We start from the raw sequence: 23,664 nt of genomic DNA on the forward strand, positions 1-23,664 counted from the left end.
TGAAATGATCAACAGCAAACTGAACAGGCCCGCACGCGTGAACGAAGTAATGTACTCTTTAAATGACTCCCAAGCATCACTAGAAAAAGTGTCACTCATGCCCCAGCCACCAGCAAGTCGGAGTATGGGAACACCAAAAAAGCGAGGATCACAAGCAACTCCCTAGAATACTGCAAACAAAACAACTCAGCAGCCAAACTCATCCTCAGCCTTGCAGAGAAAACTCATCACAGTAGACCTCAGAGAGTTCCAGTAGTTTCCAATATACAGAGCAGCTCATTTCAAACTCCTCACATATTCAAAGCTATACATAACTTTGGTTCTAGCTATGTAAACAGTCACACCCCCCCCCCCCCCCCTCCATATCAACCATCCAGGACGCCTGTTTGCACACATCCCACACATACATACAACCAGATCAGGTCAGGCAATCTCAAACACTGCTCCTAAAATAGGAACAACCTCCCACTCCACATGAGAGCCTTCTCCTCGTTTCTTGAATTCTGCAAGAAGCTGAGGACCAGGCTTTTCAATTAACCAACACACCCAAGGCAGGGTGAGGCACCAGGATACCACTGTGGGTGATTAACCAACCTATCTCAGGCAGAGCCGGGTGCACACCTGTTCATCACCAGGATACCCTTGCAAGCGATAAACATCTTAACCAATACAGAACATGAGACAGAAAAGAGCCAATAACTAATCGCACATAAAAATGATGGTGCCAAGGCTGAGGTGAGGAATGGAAGTTAGGCAAGTAGCGGGAAAGGAATGTGTAGGGATTCTGGCGCAATGGCATTGACACCTTGCTTGGGGTTGCAGCAATTGTTCGAGTCCAGAAGGTGCCACTTACCTACATAGAAGAAGCCGGCCCGGGCCAGCTGCTGTGGCTGCCCCTCTGCATAAAGAGGCCAGTATCGAAATGAGGAGAGGCGGGTCCACTCCAGAGCCATGTCTGGGTGGGCTGGGTTGTCCAGAACTGGGGTGTCTTCGGTGGCCATCCTCTGCAGCTGACCCAGGATTTGCCCATCCATGCAGTCTGGACGCCTGCCTCGGGGCTGAACCCTGGGTCGGTTGCGGACCTCCCGGCCCAGCACAAAGGGACAGATTGGGAAGAACTTCTGGTGTTCAGACATGACGTTCTCTCCGGCGGCCCAGCACTTGAGAACCCCTCTGCAGGAGAAGCACTGGACCCGGTCACCAGGCCCCAGGTAGAAGAAGCCGGAGCGAGCCAAATCCACTGGTGAGACCGGCGCGGAGGAGGGCCAGTGCTGGAATGTCCTCAGCCTCGCCTCCTCGCTCACCATCGAGGCTTGCCTACAGTCTACGGCAGCCCATCCGGGTGCCAGGTCACTGAGCACCGAGTCCACGGTCCGCTGTGCCAGGCTGTCCGAGCTAGACGAGCGGCGCCGGGCACCACCTGGAAGTGATGTTCGACGCGTCTCGTAGTAGCTCATGCTGTTGGAGAACTCTCAAGACCAGAGAACTCTGAAAGTCAACCCAGAACTGTGAAGGTGGACAGCTGATCTTCAGTTAAGAGGAGCCCAGGAGAGGTGGACAGGGGCTTCCAAGCACCATCGACAACTAGCGGGCAGTCAGTGCTGCTGTGTGCCCAGGGGGTCCTTCTGGTCGCCAGGGCCTGTCAGAGGTGCCGGCTGCGGCAGCAGACCCCTTGTGACCACAAAGCCTGAAACGACAGGAAAGAAAACAAAGGTTATTGCAGTGAAAACTGGAAGCGAGCACACAATGAGTGGCGGGAGGGAGGGAGGGCACGTGTGCACAGAGGTGAGGAGGGGGGTCACGTGCACACAAAAGGGTGGTGGGAAGGTAGGGCCACGTGCAAGCAGTGAGGGGTGGTGGTTACCTGTGAACAAAGAGTGGTGGGGGGCCACGTGCAAGCAGTGAGGGGTGGGTGTTACCTGTGCACACAGTGGGGAGTGGGGGAGGGAGGGCCAAGTGCAGGACCAAAAGGTAAAATTTGGGCCCAGAGAGGAGGGGCCACAAAGGCCTGGAGGCCATGGTGTCAGGGGTGAGCTGTTCCCAAAGCATCGTGGGACTAAGCACCCGGGGAAGCAGCCCTGCCCAGCAAGCTCTGCCCAGCAGCTCTGCAGGAGGCCGGGCACCGGGAGGCTAGTGGGGCTGGGTCCGAGTCCGTTAGGTCACTACAGGACCCTATGGAGAAGCGAGGTAAGGGAACGGCTCCCAGGTGCCTTAGGGTGTTAGGAAAGGCGGGGTCTCGGCAAGGAGTCCCTGAGGTCAAAGCCAATAGGCATCACCGAGTCAACAGTGTAGTCAGATGTCCGACACAGCAGCACACGTCCTTGATGGAAGTGTCGAGTGGGGATGCGGGATGGAAATACGACTTAAGGTGCCTTTTACCTCCCACTTATCGCTTGGCTGCCACCGGCCCAATTTAAACACGCACCGTTCACCAGCCCATTTAATCCTCCACTCCAATATGTATGTGGGAACAACATTTTCTAATTTTCCTACCAAAATGCACCAATTTTTAACGAAGCGAAACACTACAAAAAATACCAGTGTTAATTATTGCAGGTTGGCACGATGTTTCGGTGCTTTAAGATCGGAGTAGGTCGGCTGGGCCGGGGCGCAGGCAGTCACATCTCAGGGCAGTAGAGCACTTCCGGGGAAGCCGGCACAAAGGGAGGCCCGAGGGGCCTTAAGGGAGGATGGGGGGGGGGGGCAGTGAGATCCTTCGGGGGCCACCCATCAAGCTCCCCAGCAGAGAAGGTATCCCAGCTCCATCCAGAGGGTCCCAGAGGCTGGGACTGGCAGGTGATGCCCACAGGAGCCGGCGTGGTCTCTCCGCACTCTCCTCCAACCAGACACTGTCACTGGCAGTCACAATGTGTGTTACTGATGGGGAGTAAAGACAGTCACCTCACTCACCCAACTTACACCCGAGATGCAGAGTCACCAACTGGCAGAGCTGAGCCTCAGCTTCCTTACTCACCTCAACTAGCAGAGCCAAGCCTCATAGCAGCCTTACTCACCTCAAGTAGCAGAGCCGAGCCTCAGAGCAGCCTTACTCACCTCAAGTAGCAGAGCCGAGCCTCAGAGCAGCCTTACTCACCTCCAGTAGCAGAGGCAAAACTCATAGCAGCCTTACTCACCCCAACTGACGCTGCCAAGACTCGGAGCCACCTTACTGAACCAAACAAGCAAAGCCAAGCCTCAGAGCCGCCTTACCCAGCTGGCAGAGCCAAGCCTCCGTTACCTTACTCACCCCCAATTGTCTAATCATTAACTGTTCGGAATGATCAGAGTGACTTGTCCATGAGCACCAGCACCACAAGGACACCCAGGGAGGACAAAAGACGACTGGACCAAAAGTTAAAGGTGAAGGCCTTTCCTGCAGTTGCCCAGCAGAGCAGTGGCAACTGGAGCTGGAATGGACTCTGACCCCGTGAGTCTCCAAGTGCCTCCTCTAAGGTCCTGGGGGGAGGGGGGGGGGGGTGCTTTAGAGGTGTACTGCTGTGGTGGATTGGAACTTCAAGAGTTAGTCAGAAGGTAAAATCTTTCACCAAGACAAACCTAATCAGTGTATCTGACCCTCTATATATTGTTACCAGGACAAATTACTCCCAGGTCCTTTAGTACCCTGAACATTTTCCATCATCAGTACTTTGTGCTTCTTGGCACAATTTCTTCTTAAATTTTTAAGTATTTATATTTCTTGTTTCCCTTATTGGCTTTTTATTCACTTCGGTGTTTTAACGTTTATATTTTCTAATTTGCTTTGGGATGTTTATTGTTTTGCTGTTGGACTTTTGTTACTGTTTTGGTACTGCATAAATACTTTCCACATTGTCTGTAAGGCAAGCCTAGCTGCTCTGGGCCATAGCTACCAGGGGCGGAGCTCATGTTTATTTACTTACCTTTGTGATTAACTCAGACAGAGGTTGTGGTTATTTGGTTATTACCCGAGGTGTGTATCTATCCCAAACTAATCACCTAATTTCTTACACAAAGGATCAAATGTTGGCCTCCCACTGAACGCCGTCCATGCACGTGGAAATGCATTGAAGGAACTATGATCACCACTCACAATGCCTTGGAGTAAGTAACACAGAAAGTGTCCCTTTTGGAGGTCATTTCTGGAGGACTAGGAATAAGTGGGATTACCTGGCCACTCTGCAACCAAACCCTTGGTTCCTGGGATGACCCTCTGCCCACATAGGGGGCACCCAGCAGCTACCAGGGGTCCTAAGAGACCAGGGCGCAGCCGAGGAAGGGGGCAGACACCATCGGCTGTGACAGCAAGACTTCATTTTTGGAATCACATCATATTAGAGTCGACATTTACCAACGTTGAGTATGCTCGTAATTGTTTGTGGTTGGATAAGGACGCAGAGAGCCACTGGCAGAAGACGCCATGGTACACGACCGCAGATTGTGGGGTGGGGATGCTTGGGGGGGGGGCGCAATGATGCACGGTACGGATATCCTCAGATTGATTGACAGCCTGAATCCGCCCCCCCCTTCTTTGATTGACAGCCTAAATCCCCCCCCCCCCCACTTCTAGGTGGGGCAGATTATACCACTGGGCGGCCCACTGATCTATTTACCAGACATCAAAAGACCCTGCATTCTCCTAGAGGGAGGTCTGAAGGTTAGTCCCTCCACCCGTCCCCCCCTGGGGTACCCCCCCGCCCACATATCCTCCATGTGGCAGTACACTCCGGACACTCGCGCCCCGCATCCCGGGGGGCTGCACAGAGCCGGCCAGAGGGTTCGGAAGGTACTGTTTTGCTTTATCTCGTGATGCGCACCCCGGCTACTCCTCGGCAGAGCGGGGCGCACGATGCCCATCGGGTTATCATTCATTGCGTTCCCTACACCCCGCTACCCCTCCATATTGACGTCTGATCCGCTACCCGAATATTCATGTAAACATGCTGGGGTGTGTTTGTGCGCCCACTTAATGAACAGATTATTATTGTATCCTGTGCACCCAGCGGAGATGAGATTTTAATAAAATGCCAATAAAGACATTTCGAAGAGGATGTAGAGGGCCGCCCATCACGGGGCGTGACCCCCAGTGGGCAGATGAAAGGGTCCGTGCTGGTCCCCAGTAGTCAGTCCAGAACGGACACTAGCACTGCTGGGTCTGTGCCCCAGCAAACCCCCCCCCCCCCCCTGTGCAGAGGGCACCAAGCGCATGGCACTATGGAGGGAATGAGGCGAAAAACCGGTCTAAGGGGAAACATTTTCGGGGTCAGTGGTTATCCTGCAAATCTGTCCCTGCTCTGGCCATGCGTGGCCTAAGTGGGGCGCCCTGGCGCGAGGACCCACCCGGAGCAGCATTTAATAAATGTATATAATAAAAAGAAGTCCTGGGTAGCCCATTTTTTCCAAACCAGCCTGGGGTGCAGGGTCCCGAGGTTGCCGAGTGTGGATTCTCCCTCACGCCTCTCCTTTTGTAGGCTCTTCCCATTTCTTCTTCCTCCATCTTTCTCTTGCTTTTCTGTCTTCCCAGTCACCGTTTTCCAGTTTTTCTTCCACCTGTCGCCCCCCCCCCCCCCCCTTAATGTCACTGTTTCCTCTCTCATGTTTCTCAATTTTCCGCCTCTTTCTCCCGGTAAAAGTCTGATACTTAAAAAGAAGTCCCATCTGAAACACAAGCATTGTCAAAGCCAACAGGTGAAGCCGCTGCGGCCTATTGGCTTTGCTGACGTCTTCTGGCTCTACTGGCTACACCAACAGCTAGGTGGGCAAGGGAAAAAAAAAAAAAAAAAAAAGTGTTCTAGGTGCACACACGCATCAGTATACACATATGCGCACAGAATTACAGTTGCCATTTTTGAAGTAGATTGGTAAATAATGAAATGTAAAAAAAAAAAAAAAGAAAAATTAGAAAAAGCACTCTTTCCCCAAGGTTGGGGGTGCAAGCCGCAATTTTCCACGTACTACTCCTTCCCACCCCCTAATGGAGGAATAGAAGCCAGCCAATCAAAGAGGCTATGCTCCTGGGCGGGACAAACAATATGGAGAAGTGGAAACAGGAAAAGCCATACAATAAGAGGCAAGCAAATGAGTGACAATTTAGCAAACCAATGGTAAGTAGAGGCAGCCTGTTAGCCCCTGTAGGTTCTTTGTAAACCCACAATAGGCCTCTTGGAAGGACTCTACCTAATTATTCCTTAAACTAACACCCACCCAAGGTCCTGCACCCAGATATGTAACTGAAGCTACAGGGCATCCTCGGGCCTCGAGTGAAGTGTCAGGACTGGTGCTGTGGCAAACCTACTCTTGGCACCGTCTAGGGCACCATCAGCTATGGAGAGGCAGGCTGCCCCCGCAAGCATCAACATGGCCCCCGCCAAGCGAGGGGACGGTATGAACAGGGTTAAAACAGGACTTGGCACCAGGACACCTGGTTTCTTCTCCTGGGAGTGCAGTTAAATCAGTGCATTCTGGGACTTGTAGTCTGCTCAACCCTAATGACGCCGAGTCCCATCGATATGGATGGATCAGGAAATCCTATATAGGCCGGGTGGACTCTGCTGTGGTTGTGTCCAATCCTTCTAATCTGTATTAATTTAAACTTGGTAGCACTCTAAGCATTGGTTGCATCTCATCAATAGCAGTTTAACACACAGATATAGCAATATAAAGGAGACCAGTCTAGCTTTGCCAAGGTCCTTCCACCGAGCTCCAACATGCGTTATCACATTTTTAGTAAATTTTGAACTGTTTGAGCTGGAAACCTTTTTTTGTTAGAATCTGCAGATTACGTGGCAGACAATGGATTATGTTGTAAGTGCGGAAAATCTACAATTATGTGAAAATCGTTGCTGCCGTTTGATTCCAGTGGCCCTGACTATAAGAGTGTGAGATGTGCTGGTTTGTCACAGTAATTACACAAATAATTTAAGTACCACTAATTTGTTTTATTGTCCTACTCATTCGGATATAGGGTGTCAGCACTTTGTCACATGTGCTTATTATACATTGACAATAAATCGTGCATATGTAAATCAATGTACAGGACGTGCTACATAAGACAGTGATGGTTGCAAGATGTAGGAGTTACATGTCCTTTATAACTCACTGTGCTATATTAGACCAATTACAATTTAATAACTGCTGATAAGAAAAAGAATCGCCCTGTTAAAGGCAGTAACCCACACATAGCTACATAAAATAAAACATTGTCATGTGCATATTACACGATGTATTTGCAGAAGACATATTAACACTTTGTGCTACTTTGATTAAAAACTGGAACTAGATAAACCTAGATCTCTCCAGCAAATGTGTTAACCCCCAGAGTTATCTTTCCATGATTATTATTCCCTTGGATTTACTGGGCACATAATTATCTGTGCAGCAGGTGTCTTAATCCAAGACGATTTTAAAATGCAGACTTTTCAAGGAATTCAGCAGAGCAAATTCACTGCCACATTTCTCCTTGTTGGCAGTTCGTTGTGGCAGAGATTTAAAAAACTAAATGTAAAAGTTGATATCCAGATTTTGTGTCAGGGTTGCTTTACTTTTTTTGAACAACCCCAGTGCAAAATATCAATCATTAAATCTAAAAGTCCTTCAGTGCACTCATTAAAGACCTGCTAAACATATGTGATGTCTTAAGATCTTATGCTACTTCTTGCAATACCACTTCCTGTGAGGTCATGGATTCTGATGCAATTTCCTGTGAGGTCAAATCCTGAGACGCCACATGCAATGTCACACTGTGATGTCACATGCTGTGATGTCACTTGCATACTGCCAAAAGTGGTTAGCCCCCCCCCCCCCACTTTTTTTTATGGCTCGGTTAGAAATGGGGTCTCTAGTTGACAGTTGGTTTGCACCCCTGCGAAGTAGGGGCCCTCACTCTAGTCAGTATAAGCGAGATACCCACTCAGATAACCGTTGCACACCCCCTTGGTATCTTGGCACTAGCAGTCATGCTTATCTCAGAAGCAATGTGTAAAGCATTTGCACATAACGCACAGTAATAAGTGAAAACACTACAAAAGGACACCACACCAGTTTTAGAAAAAAATCCAATATTTGTCTGTGTAAAACAAGACAAAAACGATAAAAATCCAACATACAGGGCTAAAGATATGAATTTTGCAAGATTTACTCAGAAATACAGTTCCTTGAAGTCAATAGCTCCAGCAGGGGCTATCACAGTCATGAACAAAACCAATAGTTCAGGCCGGCCGCAGCATTGCGGGCTAGCTAAGGTGTTGGGAAGACCTGCAAACTGTTCCTTTGGAATTGCAGGGTGACGCGATTCTCGCGGTGAGCTCCGGAGAGTGGTGTCGCTGATGTCGCTATGTTGGTTCCGGAGTCGTCGCGCCTTTGAAGTCACACACGTTGCAGATCGAACTATTGGCTGATGTAATCAGGTGCGCTGGCATGGAAGGAGTCGGAGCTGCGGTGCGAAGCGGGACAGTGCGATGTGCAGTGCTCACAGGTCACGGTGCAGGCAGCGGCTCAGTGACCGCATACAGCAGCGTCAATGAGACCAGGGCTGCGGTGTGAAGCGGCACTGTGCAGCGTCACCAGCTCACAGTGCAGCCATCGGTAGGCCCAAGCTAGCAGGACGGGACAGGACGGTGCTTTGAAACCCTCACGAATGGTTTCCACAGGCCACGGTGCAGGAAGTGATGCCTGGTGACGACACTGGGGTCAATGATTCTGGCGTGGGTAGAATGGGGCTGCGGTGCGGGACGGGATGGTGCTTTGTGTACCTCACAAGCGGTGTCTACAGGCCACGGTGGAGGCACCAGCGCCACTATCAGCAAGAGCGTTGTCGGGGGTGCCCAGGCTGCAGTATGAGCAGGCGATGCCAGAGTGCAGGGCCCATAGGTCATGCTGCGGGCAGCAGCTCTGTGAAGTCGTTCAATGACCGCGTCGGTGATACCAGGGTTGCGGTGCGAAGTGGGGTTGTGCAGCGTTGACAGGTCACGGTGCAGGCCAGCGGCTCCGCAGTGGTTTCTCCTCTTGAACAGCACAAAACATTTCCAAGTGCTGCAGGTGGAGGAAACTGAAGTCTTTGGTGTCCCTGAGACTTCCAACAGGAGGCAAGCTCTACTCCAAGACCTTGAGAACTTTCTCAAGCAGAACACAGCAAAGTTCACCATTTTCTCTCTTTTCATGCAGAAGCAGCAACTGTAGGCCAGTCCAGCAAAGCAACACTGCAAAGGGACAGTACTCCTTCAGCTCTTCTCCTGGGCAGAGGTTCCTCTTGATTCCAGAAAGATTCTAAAAGTCTGGGGTTTTGAGTCTTCTTATACCCCTTTCTGCCTTTTAAGTTGGCAAACAAAAACAAACTCTCAAGTGTTTGTGAGATCCTTCATTGTCCAGGCCAGGACAGGCCACAGGCGGACACCAGGGGATTGAAAAAAACTGCATTGTGCGAGGGCAGGCACAGTCCTTTCAGGAGTGAAAGACCACTCTTCTCTCCCCTCTAGATCAGATGGCTCATCAGGATATGCAGGCTACACCCCAGCCTCCTTTTGTGTCACTGTCTAGAGAGTGACAAAACAGCCCAACTGTCAAATTGGCCCAGACAATCCACAAACAGGCAGAGTCACAGAATGGTTTAAGCAAGCAAATGCCTACTTTCTAAAAGTGGTGTTTTCAAACAGACAATTTAAAAAACAACTTCACTAAAAGATTCATTTTTAAATTGGGAGTTCAGAGACCTTAAACTCGACATTTGTGTCTGTCTCGAAGGGAATATGCACTTTAAGGCTACTTAAAGGCAGACCCCATGTTAACCTGTGAGAGAGATGGGCCTTGCAGAGTGAAAACCGAATTTGGCAGTATTTCACTGTTAGGACATAAAACACAGTAGTGTATGTCCTACTTTAAACATACACTGCACCCTGCCCCTGGGGCTACCTAGGGCCTACTTTAGGGATGCTTGACATGTAGTAAAAGGGAAGGTTTATGCCTGGCATGTGGGTACACTTGCCAGGTTGAATTGGCAGTTTAAACCTGCACACACACTGAAGTGGCAGGTCTGAGCCATGTTTACAGGGCTACTTATGTGGGTGGCACAACCAGTGCTGCAGGCCCCCTAGTAGCATTTGATTTACAGGCCCTGGGCACCTCTAGTACACTTTACTAGGGACTTACTGGTAAATCAAACATGCAAATCATGGATAAGCCAATATACACATACAATTTACTCAAACAGCATATGCACTTTAGCACTGGTTAGCAGCGTTAAAGTGTCCAGAGTCATAAAGCCAACAAAAACTGATCAGAAAAATTAGGAGGAAGTAGGCAAAAAGAGTGGGGATGACCCTGCAAAAAGGGCCAGGTGCAACAGTCTCGCTTAGAGAGCACATGCACCATCTCCTTGAGACATTTTGTTTACTGTTTGTGAGCCTAGAGGCCTCTACTACTTATAAAAGGATGACTTCAAAGCCATTCATAATTGTTGATCAGCACTAAGGTTTGAAAATCCATCTTCTTGAATGTGATCCGCCTATAGATCATGGCCCAAGTAGCTGCGTCTTTACACTGCTTGTGGGATTATTTTTGTCTTTTGGCTGAGCCACTCAAAAGAGGGCATCTTTTGTAGTTGACGGTCATCTGCACCCTCCCAGTGTCTGCATCTGCTTGCTTATTTCGCTTCCAGCACTCTAACTGCAGCTTGGCTACATCTTTACTGGTAAAAAAGAACAAAAAAAACCATTTGTGCCTGAGTCTATGTATTTAATGTGTGACTGCATGGTTTTGCAAGTGAGTGTTTGTTCTTAGCTCAAGCACACGTCACCACATCCTTGCTGCTACACACACACTCCCATTCTGTTTCCTGTGAGACAGAATGTGCTTCCAACCATGAAGCTTGACTTTTACCGGTTCACAGCTTCAAAGGCCTCTGATCTGCAGACAAGACCCTCATTGCCGTGTGTTTTATGTGCAGAGCTGTGGCCTGTGAAGCGGAGGAACTAATTCAAGCCCCAGCTGTGCAACGTTTTGCGATTGTGCTGCAAATTAGATAATGTGGACGAGTTAAAAAAAAAAAATAATAATAATAATAATAATAATAAAAAAAAAAAAAAATTGTAACCCATTCCCACTCCCCGCCCATAACATTGCCCGTGAAAGCAGGACGAGGAGTGTAGGAGGCTGGACTGGCTTGTAGTGAGTACCAAGGGGTAATTGCACCTTGCACCAGGCCCAGTTATCCCTTATTAGTGTAGAGGGTGTCTAGCAGCTTAGGCTGATAGATAATGGTAGCTTAGCAGAGCAGCTTAGGCTGAACTAGGAGACGTGTGAAGCTACTACAGTACCACAAGTGTCACTTGCACAATATCATAAGAAAACACAATACACAGTTATACTAAAAATAAAGGTACTTTATTTTTATGACAATATGCCAAAGTATCTTAGAGTGTACCCTCAGTGAGAGGATAGGAAATATACACAAGATATATATACACAATAGCAAAAATATGCAGTATTGTCTTAGAAAACAGTGCAAACAATGTATAGTTACAATAGGATGCAATGGGGACACATAGGGATAGGGGCAACACAAACCATATACTCCAAAAGTGGAATGCAAACCACGAATGGACCCCAAACCTATGTGACCTTGTAGAGGGTCGCTGGGACTATTAGAAAATAGTGAGAGTTAGAAAAATAACCCTCCCCAAGACCCTGAAAAGTGAGTGCAAAGTGCACTAAAGTTCCCCTAAGGACAAAGAAGTCGTGATAGAGGAATAATGCAGGAAAGACACAAACCAACAATGCAACAACGATGGATTTCCAATCTAGGGTACCTGTGGAACAAGGGGACCAAGTCCAAAAGTCACAAGCAAGTCGGAAATGGGCATATGCCCAGGAAATGCCAGCTGTGGGTGCAAAGAAGCTTCTACTGGACAGAAGAAGCTGAGGTTTCTGCAGGAACGAAAAGGGCTATAGACTTCCCCTTTGGTGGACGGATCCCTCTCGCCGTGGAGAGTCGTGCAGAAGTGTTTTCCCGCCGAAAGAAGGCCAACAAGCCTTGCTAGCTGCAAATCGTGCGGTTAGCGTTTTTGGATGCTGCTATGGCCCTGGAGGGACCAGGAGGTCGCAAATTGGACCAGGAGAGGAAGGGGACGTCGAGCAAGACAAGGAGCCCTCAGCAGCAGGTAGCACCTGGAGAAGTGCCAGAAACCGGCACTACGAGGATGCGTGAAACGGTGCTCACCCGAAGTTACACAAAGGAGTCCCACGTCGCCAGAGACCAACTTAGAAAGTCGTGCAATGCAGGTTAGAGTGCCGTGGACCCAGGCTTGGCTGTGCACAAAGGATTTCCGCCGGAAGTGCACAGGGGCCGGAGTAGCTGCAAAAGTCGCGGTTCCCAGCAATGCAGTCTAGCGAGGTGAGGCAAGGACTTACCTCCACCAAACTTGGACTGAAGAGTCACTGGACTGTGGGAGTCACTTGGACAGAGTTGCTGGATTCGAGGGACCTCGCTCGTCGTGCTGAGAGGAGACCCAAGGGACTGGTAATGCAGCTTTTTGGTGCCTGCGGTTGCAGGGGGAAGATTCCGTCGACCCACGGGAGATTTCTTCGGAGCTTCTAGTGCAGAGAGGAGGCAGACTACCCCCACAGCATGCACCACCAGGAAAACAGTCGAGAAGGCGGCAGGATCAGCGTTACAGAGTTGCAGTAGTCGTCTTTGCTACTTTGTTGCAGTGTTGCAGGCTTCCAGCGCGGTCAGCAGTCGATTCCTTGGCAGAAGGTGAAGAGAGAGATGCAGAGGAACTCTGATGAGCTCTTGCATTCGTTATCTAAAGTTTCCCCAGAGACAGAGACCCTAAATAGCCAGAAAAGAGGGTTTGGCTACTTAGGAGAGAGGATAGGCTAGCAACACCTGAAGGAGCCTATCAGAAGGAGTCTGACGTCACCTGGTGGCACTGGCCACTCAGAGCAGTCCAGTGTGCCAGCAGCACCTCTGTTTCCAAGATGGCAGAGGTCGGGAGCACACTGGAGGAGCTCTGGACACCTCCCAGGGGAGGTGCAGGTCAGGGGAGTGGTCACTCCCCTTTCCTTTGTCCAGTTTCGTGCCAGAGCAGGGCTAAGGGGTCCCCTGAACCGGTGTAGACTGGCTTATGCAGAATTGGGCACATCTGTGCCCAGGAAAGCATTTCCAGAGGCAGGGGGAGGCTACTCCTCCCCTGTCTTCACACCATTTTCCAAAGGGAGAGGGTGTAACACCCTCTCTCAGAGGAAGTCCTTTGTTCTGCCATCCTGGGACAAGCCTGGCTTGACCCCAGGAGGGCAGAAACCTGTCTGAGGGGTTGGCAGCAGCAGCAGCTGCAGTGAAACCCCAGGAAAGGCAGTTTGGCAGTACCAGGGTCTGTGCTACAGACCACTGGGATCATGGAATTGTGCCAACTATGCCAGGATGGCATAGAGGGGGCAATTCCATGATCATAGACATGTTACATGGCCATATTCGGAGTTACCATTGTGAAGCTACATATAGGTAGTGACCTATATGTAGTGCACGCGTGTAATGGTGTCCCCGCACTCACAAAGTTCAGGGAATTGGCCCTGAACAATGTGGGGGCACCTTGGCTAGTGCCAGGGTGCCCTCACACTAAGTAACTTTGCACCTAACCTTTACCAGGTAAAGGTTAGACATATAGGTGACTTATAAGTTACTTAAGTGCAGTGTAAAATGGCTGTGAAATAACGTGGACGTTATTTCACTCAGGCTGCAGTGGCAGGCCTGTGTAAGAATTGTCAGAGCTCCCTATGGGTGGCAAAAGAAATGCTGCAGCCCATAGGGATCTCCTGGAACCCCAATACCCTGGGTACCTCAGTACCATATACTTGGGAATTATAAGGGTGTTCCAGTAAGCCAATGTAAATTGGTAAAATTGGTCACTAGCCTGTTAGTGACAATTTAGAAAGAAATGAGAGAGCATAACCACTGAGGTTCTGATTAGCAGAGCCTCAGTGAGACAGTTAGTCACTACACAGGTAACACATTCAGGCACACTTATGAGCACTGGGGCCCTGGTGAACAGGGTCCCAGTGACACATACAACTAAAACAACATATATACAGTGAAAAATGGGGGTAACATGCCAGGCAAGATGGTACTTTCCTACAAGGAGCTCGTTTTCTTATTTGAAGTGACACAGGGCTTGCATGTGAGCGCTTGTGTGTTACTTTATCCCGCCTCAGGCAGTGCGCGTGCATTTGTTATGATAGGCGGCTTAGCCAGTATTAGCGACTGCACCTCAGTCACAATCTAATTTTATTCCCCTCACATTGCTCCTTTTCAGTTCGTTTTTTAGACAGCTTTAACCAGTAGTTGTCACTAACACAGGAAGTGTGCATGGTGCACAGGAAGATATTACCCTCCACTAATGTTAGCTTATGGATACCCAAAAAGCGACCACGAGGGCAACATTTACTTTCAGCTTTGAAAGCGTGTTTATTCCGCCTCATACAATGCTGCCCTAATTTCCTTAAGTGAGACAGCTTTCAATAATGTTTGCTACTGCACTTCACCCGACACCCCTAAGTTTTATTTTCAACTTTACTGCGCCAAAAAACGAGCCTCAAGGACACACCTTTGCTGTGCTTTTCAAAACAAAAAGCTTTCATTTTAGCTGAAGCACACGTGTCATCAAACTCTGGGAACTGCTTGCCTGTTGTACACAAACTCTGTCCATTCCGTCTCTTGAGAAATTAGAAAGGTGCGCTTCTCACCTCTCTTCACTTGCAATGTTAGGGTGGACACGTCACTCCTCTTTTCACGCGTGTACCATAATTGCAATCATTTCCATCAATTTAAATTACTTCAGAAATTAAACATTCCTTTCCAGTGAAATTGATAAGTAGTTAACACACTACCCAATGTTCACCTTCTTCCCCAACACTACCCATCCCATTCTGTACATTAAGCACCCCCAAACCCCTATAAAAAGTGCAGTATTCACTATAGCATAATACTTTTTTTAAGAGAGCCATTGTCAGTGTTACCAATTACGTCCCTTTTCATATTTTAATTCAAAGATCAATCTCTTAGGCTTTAGTAAATCAAAAAAAAATAAATGGCTGTTTCATGGCAACTTCGAATAAAACTTTAAAAGTACTGTACAACACCTCTAAAATAAACCCATAACTCGCAGAAGCGAGTCCTATTGGCTTTGCCACTGCTTGTTTAGGACTTGTGCACTGGCGACAGCCACCACCCTCTCTGTTCTGTAATCTGAGATAGCTGCAGTCTGACAAGGGGCTATCATGACATGGGGCCTGAGGTACAAAGCCCCCTGGAGAACGAGTTTACAACCCACAGCTGCTCTCTTGCCTATAGTCACGAGTTTGAGTTTCTGCTACTCCTGGTTCTTCAGCCAGGAGAACAAAGGATGCTGGGACTTGTAGTTTTGAACCTTCCCCCATTATAGTTTGAGTGTGGGTGGGTACAGACAGCAGGGATCTCATGGATTGGGGGCATAAGGACAAACAGCAAGTGCCTTGAGGGTGAGAAGGCCCTCGGTGGGATGCCTGCATGAATGAAAAACCCATGTTAAAGGGGCCTGTGTCTTGGTATAACTGAAGGAGCTGTGGTTGTCGGAGCCAGTGACACGTATAGCGCCAAGGTGGTCTTCACTGAGCTTTGCAGGATCAGACACGCCTTTACTGAAAAACTGACCGGCCTCGGTTCTCCATGTGTTCAGGAAATGTAGCGCCTGGCGACCGAAAGGCTCGGAGTCCTCCGCGAGGCGCTATGAAGGGAGACAAGAATTGGCCAAGTGAAGGGGAGCGCTGACAAGCCTGTGGCATCCTCTGTCCTGCTCCAAGAACAAGATTTCCGAGGTGAGGGGTGGGGCAGGGACTGGCTATTTTCCTTTCTAAACAATAGAGTTAAAATCCCAGCGCGCCAAGATTAGGCTGAGAGGGTCTCCAGGAGCTTTATTCATAAGCACCTCAACACACACGAAAAAAAAATTGCCCCCTGGGCTTGCAGGGTGGGGCGCCAAGAGTGGGGTGAGAGGGCCTCAAGGAGCTGACCCCTCCCCGGTTCCCCAAAAGATCTCACCCAGTACCTGTGGCATGCAGTATGAGGCGCCCACTCACCTGCCCACCTTATAACGCGCTCCCAGGCAACAGGAGAAACCAGTTACCACCCACAACTGGAAAAGCCGCACCCCTCAGGTGAGGCGCATTTATACCTCCGGGGGCAGGCCCGGCCAGCAGGGTTTAAAGAGGCGTGAGCCGAGGGCTGCAGAGTCCGGTGGGGCAGGGAAGGGCCGGGGCAGAGTCACTGGGAGCTCAGAAGGGCTGGGAGAGAGCTGCCACGAGTGACTAGTAAGGCCAGCCTAGATTTTCTTAGACTTCTGGGACATGTAGTCCTGGTTTTATACTGGGCTAAATAAAACCACGAGTCCCATAACGCTAAGAAAAAAAGCATGGACTGGACTCACTAGTCAGACGTGGGCCTGGGGAACGGGAGAGTTAGGGGTCAGTCTTTGATTCTGAGAGTTGAAAGTGTACAGTCCAATCACATTGCCTTTCCCTCAGAAATAAAGGAGGCCGATCTTAGAGTCAGTCACATGTCAGTCTTTGTACTCTAGAGGTGACAGGGCTGGGGCACTGCCATGCACATGTCGGCCAACTCTAAGAGAGCACTCAGTGTGAGGCCGGGGCTCGCCCTTAGTCAGTCCAGATGGGCCACCTCCCTCCGTCACCTGGTGGCATGTTTCCAGTCACTGCCTTTTCTTTAACAAAGTCTTGTAATCCGGGTGGTAGTTCAGTGACTTCAAAGGGTGTGGACAAAGACTACAGCTCCCAGAATTCATCAGTTATCAACCAAAAGTGCGCAGCTGCAGTGCTCATGTGTGGTGTGTCATTGATAAGAAGTCATTTGTTAGGTTGCCTTAGAATTACTCCATATATATCTATGCATGTATCCATGTATGTATAGGGTGAACCTAGCCTGAAGGCAGCTCGGCGCATTAAATGCTCAAAGGGGAGCTTAAAGACACTGAGTGATAGGGGGGAAGCTGGCTCGCGGATGGTTGATGTATCGTGAGCTAGTGTTCTTTAAAAAGGCGAGTCTTCAATCCTTTCCTGAATTAGGGCAGCGTGGGGGCAGGCCTGGTGGCACTCTTGTGGATACAGGGATGTCGCTCCAGATGCTGGGGGCATGGATGGAAACGGCCTGCAGCCTTGTTTTTTCTTTTATACGCGCCAGTCTGTACACCGGTGGTGTCCTGACTCTGGGTGTGCCGAGAACCACCAGAGATGGTGCGCCTGAACGCAAGACAAGCGGGGGCTGGAGAGGGCTGGATGTGGCGGCTCTGTAAATGAGGCAGCTGGTTTAGAAGATGCTGTAGGCCATTAAGGGGAGCCAATGGTTTTCCATCAGGTTTGGGGTGATGTGATCATGTTCCATCAGGCCTGATGATACATCCTGCGGGCTGCAGGATGCCCCTGAGGGGTGCCAATGTGGAATCTGGGGGACCATGGAGCAGGGGTTACCACAGCCCAGGAACAAGGGCTTGAGTAGTTCTGAAGTCGCTTTGTGGAAGAAATGGTTTCACTTTTTTGTACACAAGAGAGCTGGTACCAGGGCGCACCTATTGACTTTGCCAATATGTTCCAGAGTGAAACCGAGTGACGTGGCATTTGGTGACAGTTGTGGTTTGGAGCCGCCAAGGTTCATGCGTGTAATGTCTTCTATGCTCTTCTAGGCAACTAACAGGAATTCTGCCTTCATTGGATTAACCCCACTTGAGTTGACCCTGCTTGGGTTGACCCTGCTTGGGTTGACCCTGCTTGGGTTGACCCTGCTTGGGATGACCCTGCTTGGGATGACACGTGCTCTGCTGTCAAGTGGTCTAATTTCCTGTTTGGCTTTCATCCATCCCCCATTTTTCAACCAGTAGCACCTGGCGCACTGGGGCTTGGGGTCTGTACCTGCAACCGGAAGCACAAACTGCAGGTTCCAAGATGGGCAGTGCTGTTGGCCGGAAAACAGGACTGCTTGCTTTATTTAGAGTTCGCCGGAGCACCACATCTGCCAAAAAGTAGCAAACAGTAGAGTGGCATTGACATGACATCAAAGCATTCTTCATTTGGCAGACGGGGCGCCCACCAGTTTTTGAACAAGGCCCTTTGGTATGCCTTAGCAGGAGTGTGTCACTGAACAGTAAGAGACCGTATGAAATTCTTCCATTTGTTAGCTTTGGTACAATAGACTCCAAAGGCAGACCATGGCCGCCCGATGCATTACCCAGAGGATGATAGCATAGCTCAGAGGGTCAGTGCACCATCTGCAGCGTTCTGAGAGAAAAGGTGTTTCTCAGGGTCTGGGTCAGCCAGCGGTATATCTGAAGCTGTAGATTTATGGGGCTGATTTACCACTTTCAAGGAATTCGCAAAAGTTTCCAGTAGAATCTCTAAAAACGAGCAGCCGTCGCAGATTTCCAGGAGTATGTCTGGAACATTTTCATGATTAACATTTTTGTCTTGTGAACATATGCATGTGTCTCTCTTCTCATGAAAAAAATCGTCTGCACCAGCTGAAATTCTCTTGCTAACTTTTTTAATAATGTAGAAAATATGTTTTTCCTTCAAGAAACCTCTACTTCTACTGTTATTATTTTTTGCATTATTAATGTTATCACTGGCATTTATTGAGCACTACTGATGTCTAAAACAGTGTCCTGCTGCTGAAGGGTACTGACTGATGGATGAATTCAAGAAACTAAGAAGACAAGGGATAAATAAATCAATATTGCATAAAGCCAGGTTTTCAGAGCCCTTCCAAAAGCAATGAGTGTTCATTAGCCGACAAAGAATGAGGGAGCCCATTCAGGGAAAGGTCGCCTGGAGAGGGAATGCTCCACCACAAGTCTGGATCTTTATAAATTTGGGGTTGGATGCAAGATTAGTGTTAGTGGAGCAAGACAAGCGGGGCAGTAACAGGCAAATGTCTGCTGTAGACTACGATGGCTGTTCCGATGCTCAGTACACAAGGATTTAAACACAATGCTTTTTAGGTCTCGGCTAGACAGCGCACGCTCTGTCTCAAAAAAACATGTAGTTTTCAGTCTGTGGCCATCAGCCGCACATAGACTGTTTGCTCGCTCCTTCGTCCCTCTCGTATCCTTTGTGCCCATTTGTCCATGGCATGCATGCTCATGCCTCTTCTTGTGTTTAGTCCTCCCCCCAAAAGATTGCCCCAAGTACTTGTGTCCTTCCACCCCTCCTATCTTAGAAGCTACTTTTTTAGGTTGAGCATAAATACATACATTCATGTTGGTATGCATCTGGGCTTTTAACCACGCCAAACACATGCCCATCACTACCACTCGTTCGTGGGCTTTCCCCTCAAAAATCCATTGATAAGATTGGTAAATGGGTTAGGTTTTTCCCTCTGGAAGTGGTTTTGTCACCACCTTGGCCACTGACCCTGTTATGTGGCTTATTGCGCTTTTGCTGCTAAGTTTCACTGCAAGTGAACTTCCTTTTCCTTTTGTTTGTCTCCTTCATGCTCATGCTGTGGCGCTTTGAATCTGCTCGGTTGTGTGAAACTGTTTTACTTTTAATTTTCAGTTTATCTGGCAAGAAAAGGACGGTTAAAAGTTTACAACACTAATCGCTCTAACTCGGGCAAACCTGAGACCCATTGCATTGCAAATGCTTGTTCTTTATGTTGGGGCACTCAACACAAGTGCTCCTAATTTTACAACCTCCTTCCCACCTGCCCCAACCTTGTTGCTTCTTTTTCTTCACAGGTTTTATTATTCACCTCCTCATTCCGTTTCTGTTCTGTAACTTGCTTCTGGCATTTTAATATATTTTTTTGTAAAATATAGATACTGACATTCTGCTTCACAAACTTGAAATATTTGTAAAGCGCTCTCCCTGCAGTTTTCAGATAGTATTCCTGTTTCGCCCTTCCTAACCGTCTGCCTGCTTGCCTTTTTTAGGGGCGACCGCAAAGCGCTCCGTCCCATGCTGTAATCTCTCTTTGGGCTTCTAACCACCCCCCATGTCACGTCAGTCACTTTCATTGGTTCGTGGGCTTGATTTTTAAAATCCGCTTGCTTTCATTTGTGAAAGGCATGCATGCGTCATGCCTTTTCTAGTGTTTAGCCCACCTACACAGAACTGGTAAACTACTGAAAACATACAAGGCTCGATGTTTTCAGCATGGTTTCGGGACTACTTTATCTTTTTATTTTCCACACAGCGCGATTGCACTGCATTTTACATAGCGGGATCACAGTGTGTTTTTTTTCTTGTAATTTGTGTGTCAAGAAAAGTCCGGTTAGGCGTTTACAACGCTAATAGCTCTAACTTGAGCAAATGCGAGACCCAATGCATTGCAAAGGTTTGTTCCTTTTTCTCGCCCAGCAGCTTGTTATTTGATCCTATGATAGTTCCCCTGCTCCAGGTCTCTGGCAGTCCTCGGCTGTTTATACTTATTTCCCCATTTCATGTAAATCATGTTCTAGTCTACATTTTACAAGTTGGGGAGAAATTAGCATCTACCACAAAGGTTGCAGTGAGCTCTGGCCTCCTCAGCAGATCTTTATATCTTTTTTGTGAAACTCGTGACAGGGACAGGCCCTGGAAGGGTTTAAAGAGCCCCCAGTGATGAAAACGACTACCCTCCCTTCCCACTGCCCTCAGTGGCCCCCTCTCCGGCCTGAGCAGGCACAAGTCCAACGGGAAGCCCATTCCATGTCAAGTGCTCCCATAGCAAAGGCCCTCGGGGACCCTCCTCTCCCCCCCCACCCCCCGGACCTTCCACCTTCTAAATGTTGCACTCCCTCGGTCGCTCTGTTTTCATTTCTGAGCGCTGCGCCGGCCCCTTCATGCATGTGTGTTTGTTTGTATGCCTGCATGAATGATTAGTATCTCAGTGCCAAACGTGTTGCTGCCCATGCAAGTATGCTGTGCAGGGCTTTGGGTGAAAGAAATAAAAAGCGGAGGGTCTCTAAAGGCGGGGTGGGCTAATTATTTCCAAGTAACATGCGTAATTAATGGTGTGCCTTTTAAATGTAAGGTAAACTTCTGTGCTTCCCATGGCTTTCCACTCGACAGCCACCTGGCACTCTCAAAACTTTCTGTTATTGCATTCAGATATATACCAGAACAACTGACTTAAACCTAAAACAAGTGAGGCCTATTGGCTTTGTCAAAGGTTGTTAGCTGTTTAAGATAAATGAGTAACATTGATGATTAGTTTTAAATAATATTGAAACTGTTTCAATTCTAACAGTAGAAGACTGATTTAAACATTAGCACGGTCTACGAACGCGTGAGGGGGGGGGGGGTTGTAGTGGTCTTCCGAGCGTCTCACCCGGGTCTTACCTCCACACCACTGCCCCCTGCAGTCTGTGATAGACACATCTTCTAACTCCCCACATCTTTCATTTCTGCATATCTCATCTTTTTCCTGTTCAACACCTACATTTCACTCTCGCCTGCCTGAACTTCCCCGGATCTCATTCACTTCCTCAGCACAAACAAATAACACCCACTGCACTGCATTTTCTTTTACTTTTGTGTTGTCAATATTTTGATAACTCTGCACCTCCACTCACATTTGCATACAACCACAACTGCAAGTGATTCCTGCTCTACGCTCTGCAGAGAGGCCAAGAATTGGATGTGCACGTGTTCTGACCACCTTGTTACCCGCAGCCAGGCTGGTGCTCTGCTATACGTACTCGGAAACCAGTCATTTCAAAGTACGCACTATACAAGAGCAAAGTCTGCAAGAACAAAGAAAAATACATAAACACAACATTCGGAAAAAAGAAAAAACACTGTTTGGGAATGCAGGATTATGTTAACCATGTTAAATATAAACTGGAACCACTTCACTGACACGGATTACCTTAAAACTTTTTAACATTAATTGTTCAGAATTCCATCAGTGTGATGTCGCCTGTGAAGTTAATGACATGAATAAATGTCCCGGTAGGACCCGTTTCAATGCCTGTGTTTAATTATTGCTGGATTTAAGGATCGGGGAGATCGAGCCCACTTAATGCCCTGATGCCATTTAAACCAACTGCAGTATAAAGTCTCTTAAAGAGGTGACCACTCCCAGATACTTAGGGCCATATGTACGAACACTTTTTCCCGTAGACACAGAATGGGTAAAAACCTTTGCTACATCTGGCCCTTAGTTCCTTCTTTAAGATTCCGAAAATCCCAGAACTGGCACTGAAACCACTATAGGCCACATTCCTCTGCGTTCCTGGTAATCCTGGAGCCCCCACTGGGTCTGCTTACCCTCCCCTCCGGCTCGACCTGGCTAGCCCTCGCTCTATCTTTGCCTCTGACCCTGTAAGCCCTCCGTTGCTTTTCTGTGAGGTAATCACTATGCAAACATCCCATACATACATACATACAAATACACATATGCGCGCATAGTCATACATACATATGCACACACACATACACCCACGCATGCATACATTCATATACACATACACATAGTTTTTGCTGATACTAAAAGCTCTTTTACTCTAAAACAATCACTGGCAAATCCAAGACGTCTAGCTTTAACCCCTTGGGTGCCCAGGATGTAACGGTTACATCCTCAGCTGCACCACTCGGGTGCAGAAGACGTAAACGATGCAACCTGCACCCGGGCCACAGGGTGTGGAGCACTACTGCTTCCATCGTGGGCCTCCCACCCCCCTACCCTGGGTAGGGATGGATGGGGAATCGCTTCCTCTTCCTCTTGCAATCCGACTCCAACAGCAACAACAAACAACAAAGCAAAAACAAAATTTAAGCTGTATTTTGACTAATTTCTTGGTTTCCTCAAGGGGAACCCACAATCTCTGGGTACCTCTAGAATCCCTAGGATGTTGGAAAAAAGGACGTAAATTTGGCATGGGTAGCTTATGTGGACAAAAAGATATGAGGGCCTAAGCGTGAACTCCCCCAAATAGACAAAAAAAGGCTTATCACCTAACAGGGGAAATGCCCAGCAGCAAAAGGGTTTATATAGTAAATCATTTGAATATTGGTATGTACAAATGCTTGTTGAATGCATTGAATGCATACATGCTATATAGTTCATTAAATACAGACCTATGTATTTGTCACTGCTGAAGAACAAAAAGAAACAAATGCATTCTCTATACAATGAATACACAAGATAAAAAACTGAATGTGGCAAACAGTGTAATGATTGAGACTATTTTTCAGATGTGAAATAGTCCCTTGTGAAGATGGAATTATATATCAAATAGCCAATATAGCTAGGCAATCCGAGAGCTATAAGCGTGGCAATGTTAAAGCATTTGTGTACGGCTCTGGGGCTATTTTTGATTGATGTACACAAATGCATTAGCATTGCCAACGCCTATAGCTCTCGGATTGCTGAGGCTTATTGGCTTTGCCAATGCTTGTTTTGCAAGGGTAACCAGTACATAGGGTCTAATGCTTCAAAGGTGGATGATAGGCGGTCGGGACAGAGCTAGTCTGGTGGCTGCTGCCTGGATTCAAAGGAGTCACCTAACAAGAAACTCAGGAGAGTCCAGGTGAAGTGCATTGCAATAATCAAGCCTGCTTAGAACAGTAGAGTGTACTACAACCAATAGAGTATGGGCAGGTAAAAACTGTACAGTTTTCCTAAGGACACCTAATGTGGAGAAGCTTGTAGTATAAAGTCCGTTAACATGG

General features: G+C 48.2%; 1 protein-coding gene across 2 annotated transcripts in view; it reads right to left on the bottom strand.

Annotated features, from left to right (window-relative positions):
* LOC138266949 (baculoviral IAP repeat-containing protein 7-B-like) overlaps window positions 1-16,268 on the bottom strand; it is a 39,940-nt gene extending 23,672 nt beyond the window's left edge. The window contains exons 1-2 of one of the 2 annotated variants that reach the window (XM_069215749.1): window positions 16,081-16,268; window positions 854-1,687 (exon numbers count right to left, since the gene is read on the bottom strand). In XM_069215749.1, coding sequence (XP_069071850.1) covers window positions 854-1,457 — 604 coding nt within the window. In that variant the 5' untranslated portion in view covers window positions 1,458-1,687; window positions 16,081-16,268. The remainder of the gene's footprint in view (window positions 1-853; window positions 1,688-16,080) is intronic. The other variant, XM_069215750.1, reaches the window with a different exon arrangement.
* Between the last annotated feature and the right edge of the window lie 7,396 nt (window positions 16,269-23,664).

The sequence above is a fragment of the Pleurodeles waltl genome, chromosome 12, assembly GCF_031143425.1.
Source record: "Pleurodeles waltl isolate 20211129_DDA chromosome 12, aPleWal1.hap1.20221129, whole genome shotgun sequence".
NCBI classification, from domain to species: Eukaryota; Metazoa; Chordata; class Amphibia; order Caudata; family Salamandridae; genus Pleurodeles; species Pleurodeles waltl.